Source organism: Chelonoidis abingdonii, chromosome 2, assembly GCF_003597395.2.
Source record: "Chelonoidis abingdonii isolate Lonesome George chromosome 2, CheloAbing_2.0, whole genome shotgun sequence".
Lineage (NCBI taxonomy): Eukaryota > Metazoa > Chordata > Testudines > Testudinidae > Chelonoidis > Chelonoidis abingdonii.
In genome coordinates this window covers 210,753,643-210,766,338 of record NC_133770.1, presented here as the reverse complement: position 1 = coordinate 210,766,338, position 12,696 = coordinate 210,753,643, and the positions used below count along the sequence as shown (strand labels likewise).

Genomic DNA, 12,696 nt, shown 5'->3' with positions numbered 1-12,696 from the left:
ATTTGAAGGGCTGAGAGGGAATAAGAACTCTGTGGGAATTCTAGATTTCTTTCTAGTAACCACACACACGAGTTTGAAGGTATAACTTTACACTAAGCTGGGTTTTACCCTTTACTGTCTAATACCTTTCCTTATAAATGAGGAGTTTAGGGAATATGAACTACTAGATCCATCCTGTCTCTTCAAAACTGGCTGAAATTGTCCTTCATGTCATTACCTGAATGTACTGTACTTGATGCTTGGGAATTTGGTTTAGACCCTGTTCTTCAGAGTTTATCAGGAAGGAGAAAGAGTGAAGTTTCTTGTACAGTAAATGTCAGACTCACATTCACATGCTTATATGTGGCATCAGTTGGGCTTAATACGTTTAAAATGAGAAAAATGTTATAACTGACAAAATTTTTAAGCGTTACCCTAAGTCCCAAGGGCTTAAATAAAACCAAAAAAATCCTTGTTAAATTATATAGGTTATTACTAGAAATTCTGAAAAAGATGCATCTCTGCCTGGTTTTTAAAATTGCTTTGTTTTAAACTTAGTTATGTGTCCAACAGTAAGCAGGCATTTGACCCAAGTCATGTCAGTAAGAGTCTGCCATCAATTCTGATCTCCTACCCTTAAAATCAGAGTTGCTGGGCAGTTGTCAGAGAAATAGGACAAAATAACCTGCATAAAGACAATTAATTTCACTAGCTTTAAATATTATAAGCCCCATTTTCAATGTTTGGAATGGAAAGACATCCTCCTTTGGATTGCTCAGGTTGGCTGTAGGCACTTAAATGCCACTTTATGTGCAAATTTGGAAGCAGGATGATATTTGTAGGGGAGAGTGATAGTGTAACATACAGCAGAAGAAAAGAGCTATGGGGAGAAGAATATAGTATATAGGTAGGGGAGAAGTGAGGATGTGCTGTAAACAAAGAAACCAATACCTGCCCTGGGATGTAAAACTAATAGGAATCCCTGCAGGATTATTGATTTTTCTTCTTCTTCTATATCCTTACATTAAGTAGACTTCTTAATATACTGTATTTCCTTCTCTTTTTCAGATAGATATTTTTAAATTATGTGAATTACAGTGTGTTTATAATGAGGTACAGTGCACCTTTTGATTAAAAGTTTTGTAATTTCTTTGCAACAACAAAGGCAAGAATTTACTAAGTGAGGTCATTCATTAGAGGTAAAAATTACTTATTTCTTTTGTTCTTTGGAACTGGCAAGTTATCTCCAACAGCACATTTTCACTAGAAAGTATTTTGATAAGGAAACTCCCTTTCTTTGTTCACATATAGAAGGGGAAGTGGCAGAAATGAAAAGTTAATTTTGCTCTTCACTGAAGCAGGCAGGATCAGGGACAGTGTGATGTTAAACCGCTTCACTATTTCCTGTTTGGCAGGCATCTGAGGAACAGCCTGATGTAAAACATCTCTCAGCCAGACATTCAGCATAGTGTTTCATGAGCAAATGAAATCAGTGTTTTAACCAGTTGTTTCCTAACTGATAAGACAGCAAAATAATTTCCAAAGAAACAAAGGACTGTCATATTTAGTGCAGATTGCTGTGCTAGAATGTTGTTTTATTTTGACTAATGTGCCTCATGTATTGTCTTCAGATGTTGTCAGCTGTGATGAATAGAAAGTTGAGAGTCTAGAGTGAAAATGTTTATAGTCTTCAGACAAGGCAACTCATCAAGTAGAAAGTGATGAAAAAACTGTACATAGTTTTAACAAGGAATACAGGATGAAGGAGTTATCAGTCTGCTCCGTGGTTTTTTTGTTTTTTTTTAAATGAAGTTGATAAAAATTCAGAAAAAAATTAGTAATGATGTAAAAATACAGCCAAAGAAGGGATCTGGTAGGGGAGGGCATGTGTAATAGAAAGCATAGAGGAGGAGTGGGGATGTGCTGCATACAAAGAAAGTAATACCTGTCCTGGGATGTTAAATTAAAATTCCCCTACAATTACCATCCTGTTTCCATTCTGCATTCAGATTTTCACTTAGGCATATAAAGCAGCATTTAATTGTCAGCTGCTAGTAAATGCAAACTTCTTAGACACACAATTTGAGTACTGGCCCAAATTCTCATCTGTTATACTATTGTAAATATGAAATAACTCCACAGAAGTCATTGTAAATTTCCACCAGTGTAACTGAGATCAGAATCTGACCCTATTGTGTTTAAATCTTGTCATCTAATGATGACATTCACCATCAAATGCACATGCATAACTCTGTGGAGTAAGCTATGGCCTTTCAGTAGCTCCTTTGCAAGATGACCCCCCAGAACGCTTATGTACTTTGATTGTCATAACCCTCTGCATGTGAAACTAGAAACCTCTAAAGGGCTGCTGTTTGACTCCAAGTGATATTATGGTTTGATCATATAACTGTCTTTACACTCTGCTATCTGAAGTAAATAGTTCCTCAGTTCATATGATGGGTATTATATAGGGAGGCAAATGTTTATACATTTGTTAGCTAACTGACCTATTTACATTTAGAGTCATGTTTTCATGACAATAGACCTTTAGGACAAACCTGCAAACATACATGTGCATTTCTGCATGTACTTTTGTTCATGCAGCTACTGTGCTTGTCTGCCCAAAGACGGTGTTTTCACACACTGACAGCTACTTATATCCCTTACCAGTTCCTTGATCTACAGTAATCTGTGTGCGAGTGATCACGCTGAGCCTATGCTTGTGATGTTTTTAAAAATCTGATCTTTATCTCTAGTATATGTGGACAACCAGCATGTTTACTTGTGGAGTACTTATTGTTTAAGTGGAGTATTTATTGTTTAAAACTCAATGTGACTTGGGATTTATAAACTCATTAATGAGTTTATAACTTATGTACTAATATAAGTGTAATAGTAATTTTAAAAATGTGTGATCTGTGTAGGGTCAAATATCCTGCTGGTGTGAATGGGCAAAAATGGAGCCGTCTTCATTTACACCAGAGAATTTTGGCCCATAATCTTCATTCATTAATCAGAGTATAAGGGAATACTGCTTACTGATACACATGCTAATATTATTTTAGAACACTGTGAACAGATGAAAATTATACTGTGAGAGAGATTTGCAGCTTTTTGTAGCACGTGTCATGTCTTTGAGTAAAGTGAGAGGCATGTTAGTGATGCCTTTTCGGCTGAGGTATGTCACTGCTGGTTGTGGTATCTCTTTCACTTCACTGACATGCATATTATGTGTCAAAAAGGACTCAGTCCTGTTCCTATTTAAGATGGCAGCAGTCTGGCCATTGACTTCAATGAGTGTGTGATCTGGCCCAGTGTATTTCAACTAGTGCTACTGTTGATTGAAACCTAACGCCTGTGTGACGGTAACTGTAGTAACAGGCACAAGAAAGAAAATAACAGAACGCCACTAGCCGTCACTTTCAGTCCCCAACTAAAACCTGTCCAGCGCATCTTCAAAGATCTGCAACCTGTCCTGAAAGATGATCCCTCACTCTCACAGATCTTGGGAGACAGGCCAGTCCTTGCTTACAGACAGCCTCCCAACCTGACGCAAATACTCACCAGCAACCGCACACCATACAACATAAACACTAACCCAGGAACCTATCCTTGCAACAAAGCCCGATGCCAATTCTGTCCACATATCTATTCAAGTGACACCATCATAGGACCTAATCACCTCAGCCACGCCATCAGGGGTTCGTTCATCTGCACATCTACCAACATGATATATGCCATCATGTGCCAGCAATGCCCCTCTGCCATGTACATTGGCCAAACCAGTGTCTACGCAAAAGAATAAATGGAAACAAATCTGACATCAGGAATCATAACATTTAAAGACCAGTGGGAGAACACTTCAAGCCCCTTAAGCACTCAGTGACAGACTTGAAGGTGGCAATTTTGCAACAAAAAAACTTCAAAAACAGACTCCAAAGAGAGACTGCTGAACTTAATTTAATATGCAAATTAGATACAATTAACTTAGGTTTGAATGGAGACTGGGAATGTTTGGGTCATTACGCTAATTTAAATCTATTTCCCCATGTTAAAATATCCTCACACCTTCTATGGGTCATCCCGATTATCAGTTCAAAGGTTTTTTTTCTCTCTCCTGCTGATAACTCATCTCAATTGATTGGCCTCTTACAGTTGGTGTGGCCACTCTCACCTCTGTTCATGTTCTCTGTATGTATAAATATCTTCTTTCTGTGTGTTCCATTCTATGCATCCGATGAAGTGGGTTTTAGCCCACAGAAGCTTATGCTCACATAAATTTGTTAGTCTCTAAGGTGCCCCAAGTACTCCTGTTCTTTTTGTAGTTCAGCAGAGAGTCCAGCACTGCTTTTTTCATTATATACCATGGGACCTTTATGGTATGTTATCTGGGAGTATGGTAGAATATTTTAGATCACTCAGTGCATCTCTGGTCTGTTACAAATGTCTTGTTTAAACTATCCTAATCTTGTAATTTCTATCTATGAAATTGCTTGAGAGATTATGTTGTATTTAGAAGCTGACAGTTTTGTTTGTTTTATATGCATATTATAGCAGTCAAGAACTTTACTCCAGCCTTTCATACAGGTTCTGGACTGAAGACTACTGACCATTGTAGTGTTTGGAAAATGTCCCCCTCTTTTTCTCCCCCTTCCCTGGAAATGTCATCGCAAATGAAAACAATTCCAGCTTCAGTGGAAAAAAATGATTTGAAAACTGAAAAAAAAATTATTCAGCAGTGCCGCTGTGGTGCCTCAGTGGGAGTTGTATTTTGGGTGCGTCTTGCTCCCATTCTTTATTGGCTGAGCTACCTGGTCATACTACATTTCCCATGATGCACCATAGTGTCTCTGATCACTGAGATACCATAGAATCATAGAATATCAGGGTTGGGAGGGACCTCAGGAGATCATCTAGTCCAACCCCCGCTCAAAGCGGGACCAATTCCCAACTAAATCATCCCAGCCAGGGCTTTGTCAAGCCTGACCTTAAAAACCTCTAAGGAAGAAGATTCCACCCCCCTCCCCCCAGGTAACCCATTCCAGTGTTTCACCACCCTCCTAGTGAAAAAGTTTTTCCTAATATCCAACCTAAACCTGCCCCACTGCAGCTTGAGACCATTACTCCTTGTTCTGTCATCAGGTACCACTAAGAACAGTCTAGATCCATCCTCTTTGGAACCCCCTTTCTGGTAGTTGAAAGCAACTATCAAATCCCCCCTTGTTCTTCTCTTCTGCAGACTAAACAATCCCAGTTCCCTCAGCCTTTCCTCATAAGTCATGTGCTCCAGCCCCCTAATCATTTTTTCTCTGGACTCTTTTTCCAATTTTCCACATCCTTCCTTGTAACGTGTGGGGGCTGCAAACGGACACAGTCCTCCAGATGAGGCCTCACCAATGTCAAATAGAGGGGAATGATCATGTCCCTTGATCTGCTGGCAATGCCCCTACTTATACAGCCCAAAATGCCGTTAGCCTTCTTGGCAACAAAGGCACACTCTTGACTCATATCCACCTTCTCATCCACTGTAACCCCTATGTTCTTTTCTGCAGAACTGCTTCCTCGCCATTCGCTCGCTAGTCTGTAACAGTGAATGAGATTTTTCCATCCTAAGCGCAAGACTCTGCACTTGTCCTTGTTGGACCTCATCAGGTTTCTTTTGGCTCAATCCTCTAATTTGTCTTGGTCCCTCTGTATCCTATTCCTACCCTCCAGTGTATCTACCACTCCTCCTAGTTTAGTGTCATCTGCAAACTTGCTGAGAGTGCAGTCGACGCCATTCTCCAGATCCTTAATGAAGACATTGAACAAAACCGGCCCCAGGACCTACCCTTGGGGCACTCCGCTTGAAACCAGCTGCCAACTAGACATGGAGCTGTTGATCACTACCCATTGAGCCCGACAATCTAGCCAGCTTTCTAGCCACCTTTCATCCAGCCCATATTTCTTTAACTTGCTGGCAAGAATACTGTGGGAGACCATATCAAAAGCTTTCTAAAGTCAAGGAATAGCACATCCGCTGTTTTCTCCTCGTCCACAGACCCAGTTATCTCCTCATAGAAGGCAATTAGGTAGTCAGGCATGACTAGCCCTTGGTGAATCCACGCTGACTGTTCCTGATCACTTTCCTCTCTTCTAAGTGCTTCAGAATGGATCCCTTGAGGACCTGCTCCATGATTTTTCCATGGACTGAGGTGAGGCTGACTGGCATGTAGTTCCCCGGATCCTCCTTCTTCCCTTTTTTAAAGATGGGCACTACATTAGCCTTTTTCCAGTCATCCGGGACCTCCCCCGATCACCATGAGTTTTCAAAGATAATGACCAATTGCTTTGCAATCACATCTGCCAACTCCTTTAGCACCTTCGGATGCAGTGCATCCGGCCCCATGGACTTGTGCTCGTCTAGTTTTTCTAAATAATCCTGAACCACTTCTTTCTCCACAGAGGGCTGGTCACCTTCTCCCCATACTGTGCTGCCCAGTGCAGCAGTCTGGGAGCTGACTTACTTTGTGAAGACAGAGGCAAAAAAATCATTGAGTACATTAGCTTTTTCCACCTCCTCTGTCACTAGGTTGCCTTCCTCATTCAGTAAGAGGCCCACACTTTCCTTGACTTTCTTCTTGTTGCTAACATACCTGAAGAAACCTTTCTTGTTACTCTTAACATCGCCTGCTAGCTGCAACTCCCAAGCGTGATTTGGCCTTCATGATTTCGCTCCTGCATGCCTGAGCAATATTTTTATACCCCTCCCTGGTCAGTTGTCCAATCTTCCACTTCTTGTAAACTTCTTGTGTTTAAGATCAGCAAGGATTTTTTGTGTTTTAAGATCAGCAAGGATTTCACTGTTAAGCCAAGCTGGTCGCCTGCCATATTTACTATTCTTTCTACACATTGAGATTTTTTTTTTTCCTGCAACCATGGTGTATCATAGGAGTCCATGGCCAGGATACCTCCCGGGAGATGTAATCTGTCTAGGGAACGCAGCCCATAGTGGAGTACTTGGGGCATGAGACTTGCAAACTACAACTCTCATGAGGCAGCACAGCAGCTTTTCCAATTACAGATATTTGGGGTTTGAAGTGGTTAGTTTTTCCAGGAAAAAAATTACTTTTTAATGAAAATCAGACACTTTTTTTAAAAAAAAAAAATGTATTTGGTTGAAAAACCAGCTTTGCATCAATAGTCTTGTTGGTATATTTTCCAACAAAAGCCCTATTGGTCATTTATTTAAGATGTGTGTATCTGGAATCTCCTCCAATACTTTCCCAGAGCTCACCTAGAAATCTGCGTATGTTAAAGGGCAAGATTTGGAGTAAGTTACCTTGCTCTGTTGAAACAGATACATCATGTCTTTTTTTTCCCCAGGCAGTTGGACCAGAGGATAGAGCTCTGAACTATGTTAATAGAACTGGGTTCTGTGCTCGACTGTGCTGCTGGATGACCTTGGGGGAGTCAGTTCCACTCTCTATGCCTTCATTGCCGCATCTGTAAAATGAGGATGATAATTACTTCCTTTGCTAAAGCACTTTGAGATCTTTGTATGCAAAGTGAACATAAGAATAAGAACATAAGAATGGCCATACTGGGTCAGACCAAAGGTCCATCCAGGCCAGTATCCTGTCTACTGACAGTGACCAATGCCAGGTGTTCCAGAGGGAGCGAACCTAACAGGTAACGATCAAGTGATCTCTCTCAAGCCATCCATCACCACCCTCTGACAAACAGAGTCTAGGGACACCATTCCTTACCCATCCTGGCTAATAGCCGTTAATGGACTTAACCTCCATGAATTTATCTAGTTCTCTTTTAAACCCTGTTATAACCCTAGCCTGAGGAGGTTGTGAAGGCTAGGGTTATAAGTTCCACAGGTTGACTGTGTGCTGTGTGAAGAACTCCCTTTTATTTGTTTTAAACCTGCTGCCCATTAATTTCATTTGGTGACCCCTAGTTCTTATGTTATGGGAACAAGTAAATATTTTTTCCTTATTCACTTTCTCTACACCACTCATGATTTTATATACCTCTATCATATCTCCCCTTAGTATCCTCTTTTCCATGTGCTATAAAAGAGTTGGATACTACTACTCCTTTGCATTGTTTTCTTCAAAAGATTTCTTGAAGGATAGTTTTGTTGGTGGTAGAACCAATTTTGTGTTTGTAGGACACTGTTTCCTTGAATCTTTAAATGGACTTGCACTGAATACTGTAGTAAACAGTAGGAGCCTATAGAAACCTGTACAACTCACTTTAGCAAATGGAATTGAGGTATAAGTGAGGTCAGAGTTTGGCCTTAGTTTAGAATTAGATATTAAGGGTCACTAGCTGTAACTGAAGAATACTCTTATATTTATTTTTTTAGCAAAAATTGTTTTATGGAGTTTTAAACTGCCAGTCTTTCTCTTTTGGCCATGGTAAGTTTTTGTTGTTGGTTGGACCCACAAGAAGAATTCAGAAAGACATGCTGAGATTTTAGTTTGGAGATTGTCTCAGTGTCCAGAGGAAGATTTGTTATAAAGATGATGGACCTCTGCCCAATGAGACTCCCATCAAAAGGGGGAGAAGTAGCAGAAGCACCAAAGGAGCAGTTATAGAGGTAGGAGAGGGCAGAGCCAAGAACGCCCAGGGTTGACAGGATTTCAAGAAGAGGAGTATGGTCAATGGTGTCGAAGGAAGAGGATGGAATAAAAGCCCTTATATTTGTCCAAGAAGAATTTATTAGGGACCTTGGTGAGAATTGTTTAGTGGAGTATAGGGAATAGAAGCCGCATTTGTGGACTGGGGGGTCCAAATGAAAATATATGAGAGGAGTTTAAGGCTGCTATTCGTTCAGTTAGTATAGAGATGAAGGGCAGAAAGACGGTGGAGTGAAACTTTTACTGGGAGTTGTGACTAAAGCCGGGTTTTTTAAGATGGGACAAACCAACTCATTTATCTGTTGTGAGGACAAGGAATGATGAAGAATACAGTCATCTCAAGATTTTATTTTAAATTCATGATCCGTGATTTTATAGTGTTTATTCAACAGCAGAAAACCCATTACCTTATTTTAATATTATGCTAGCTCCATATTGTCATTGTGACATATTGCATTCTGTATTGGACTCTTGTCATTTAAACCATTGCAGCAAAGGATCATGGTACACTTGTGTTTTTATGCAACTTCTCCAAGGTCAAATATAGAGCATACCTGTGAAATTTCTCCCAAACTTTTTTTGTATGCTTTTGGAGCACAGTAGAGAAAAACAATTGGGGATAAATTTCCAAAGAAAAGCAGGATTAAAAAAAATAGCAGGATTTGATCATGCATCTCCTGTGTATTACTTTGAAAAAGTATCCATTAATGCCACTGGCATTTTTTTTTCCTGTTCTGCATAAACAGACTTGAGTTGTTCAAAGAAGGGCTGCCAAAGTTTGCAGACGTTTACTTTTGAATGCTCTTAATTCAGCTGACAAGAGCAGTCCATTTATCTTGTGACCTATTTATAGCCATCAAACAAACTGTAGCCAATAGATCTGCTTTACTTAACTTAGTACAGTAGGTGCAGGAGTAAGAGCATGTCTAATGCACTCATGAAAATAACCATGCATGTGTCTGATACAGTTCACTACAGAAATGTGGCTATACCGTATAATTGTAATGTATTAAATATAAACGGGTTTGCACTATAAAAGTCAGAAAATGAAAAGCTAATCTGACTGTCCTGTAGATCCAATAGCTTTTGGAGTCTCTTTAATGTGGTGTTAACCCAGTGGGGAGTAACACTGTGAAAATGCAGTTTATGTTCTGGTCCTAAATCATTTGAAAGATGCATTCTTGACTTTTTGTTATGAGTTCTCAACATGCTATTTAAATAAATACATAGTTGTCTTATTTTTCCATAGTAATGTAATGGATATAAGAGACTTTATTTCCAATGTGTAATTACAGAGTTCTCTCTTCACTTCTCAGGTTATTTTTGAAGTAGTCACTTCAGGTCATCAAGGATACCTGGCTATTGATGAGGTGAAGGTTTTAGGACATCCGTGCAGTAAGTGCATATATGTTATTTTGTAACAGTCTTCCTAAAATGTATTTGAGTCATTATTCCAATATATGTCTAAAGCAAAGGAAACGGGAAATGTCAATAACAGTTCCAGTGTTATAAAAATTTGTTGACTGTCGAGTAACCATTGTAAGCATTAAGGTGCTTTACATCATAACTGTAGAGATAATTGCTTATTCAAGTTTTGTACAGTGCCTAACATGATGGGGCTCTCAATCCCTGATTGGGGCCTCTGCGTGCTACTCCAGTACAAATAATAACAACACTGACCCATGCCAACTCCACTTATCAGATATCACAGATTGAGGCTGCAGTGAAGTCGCGATGAACTAAACACATGTGATTTCCTTCAGACCTTTTCAACCAGAACACTTAACTGGCTATGTGTCTGTTGCTTTGTTATGCAACATTGCATAATATACTTTCCACAGCACTGTTATTTGGGCCCAGAGCTTAAAGTTCTGCACATTTTTAATTTGTTTAAAATGTGTTTCCTGTAATATTCTTCCCCAGTTTAAAGGTTTATAGTCCATAGATATAAGTAAGTGTTTAAAGAAAAGTGGTACTGTAAGAATACTACAAATAAAATGCTTTATATGTAGTAATTTGTCATGGCTTTCAACAAACTGCCCAAGTAAAATAAAATTATTTAGAATTGTTAAAGCTTATTAAATTCAGCTAATAAAGATTTATTAATATATAATCATCTGAAATGAAGATTGTAGCCTATTATTGTGCATAAGGTTGATGGGGCAGGGGACTGCATGTAATTGGCAAATACTATCCCTGCAGGTATTCCTAATGGTTTGTAAACAGGCATTGTGTCATTTAAAATAAACTGTAGTTTACTGTTGAATATTGGAGTGCCTCATAAAAATGGTTTTAGTGTTTAGTGTCAGGAAGACATAGAAACATCTTGAAATGTGGAGATGGCTATGTAGAATCAGCAGCTCTGTTATTTCTGATTCACTTAGTTCTAGTAAACGTAGAAGGTTCTCATGGTGCTTGTTCAGTGTTTGTGCTTAAACTGCATTTTGAATTTGTATCTGTAATTCAAATAGGCTAAGTAGTATTTTGTCATGTTAATAATTTTGCCTGCAAAATATTTGAGTTTTGATCTGTGCGTTTATAATGATGAATTCTCAAAACATGCATGTACTTCTTACTAAAGCAGAGAGCAGAGTACACCCCACAGTGCACAATGTGCTAGCATAACCAATGAAACTAGTGTTGAAACTTAATTACTTTAATTAAACAATTCTTTAATAAAGTAATTAATTTAGGATATTAAGAATTCATTCTAAACATCGAAACAGTTATAGCGTATAATAGAAGATTTAAAATATTGTGTTTGAATTGTTAGCGTGTAATTTTTTTGGAAAACAGATAATGGTATTCATACACTGTACCAACTTTTACAGTGTTGCTGCCAAAATAAATAAACTCAGAGTAATTATCTTCAAACTTTTAAACAAAAAAATGAGAATGATAGACGTTGGAGGTGGAAGTGTAGTTAATAGGTAGTCGGGTAGATTATGACCTGATTGCATTTCATGTGGGCAAACAGAAGCCAGTTCCAGTCAGTAAATATGTATATATTTGGTGGTTTAAAGGGAGTAATTTCCCAAAGCTGAGGAAAACTGAGTGAAATGGATTGAGTGAAAAAATGTACACAGAAAAATATGAATGAAAATTGGAGTTCTTTAAGAATTTTATTAGATGGCCAAAAAACTGTGATTCTGCAATCCATAAGAGGACAACTTTAGCTATACTCCCATCCTGGTTCAATGATGAAGGGAAGACAGCAATTAGAAATTTAAAGCAATAAATCACAAACCAGAAAAAAGAGGGAATTAAATAGCAATCAGTATAAATATGATGTTATGGTGGGTAGAAAGTTGAGAAGGAAGGCTAAAGACAACAGAGTGGAAAAAATCCATTTTCTGACAGGGCTATGCAGAAAAAGGAGGAGGTTTTTAAGTATATTAAGAGTAAATGAAGTCCTAGAAATGGGTTAAGCCCTTAACTATATTGAGATGATAAAATTGTTAATGGGGCAAAAAAAAGCAAAAGTGTTCAAAAAATATATCTGTTCTGTATTTGGAAAGAAGCAGGATGATGTACTGGTATCACATGAGGACAATCAAATACTTTCCAGTCAATTAGTGACCAAGAAGAATGTTCAACAACAACTACTAGGGATAAATATTTTAAATCAGCAGGTCCCACTAACTAGCACCCAAGACTCCTAAACGAACTGGCTAAGATCATCTCTGGCCAGCCCTCTGCCCAAAAGAAGCTCTCTCTCTCTCTCCGCTTCTTTCCAGAACCACACTGATCAATGCTTTTCTGGTCCTGTCTGCTTCTGACACACATGACTCCACCTATCAATCCCCCTCTACTTGCAGTCAGTCCCAGAGAAACTACCGGCCACTTAGCTTGACATCAGTCCTGGTCAAGATAATGGAAAAGCTGGTACAAAATTCAAATAATAAAGAATTAAAGGACAGGATAATAATTTAATGCCAATCAATGTTGTTTTATGGAAAATAACTTGTCAAACAAACCTGATTTCATTCTTTGAGGTGTTCACAAGTTTAGTTGGGAAAGGTAACTTTGTAGACTTAATACACAGCAAATTCTGCTTAATAGCAATCCTGGTACTAGCAACTTC

General features: G+C 38.7%; 1 protein-coding gene across 9 annotated transcripts in view; it reads left to right on the top strand.

Moving 5' to 3' along the window:
* The window catches only part of PTPRM (protein tyrosine phosphatase receptor type M), a 766,944-nt gene that overhangs the window by 287,428 nt on the left and 466,820 nt on the right, over positions 1-12,696 (top strand). For all 9 annotated transcript variants that reach the window (XM_032777081.2, XM_032777080.2, XM_032777089.2 and 6 more), the window contains exon 4: positions 9,929-10,007. In XM_032777081.2, coding sequence (XP_032632972.1) covers positions 9,929-10,007 — 79 coding nt within the window. The remainder of the gene's footprint in view (positions 1-9,928; positions 10,008-12,696) is intronic.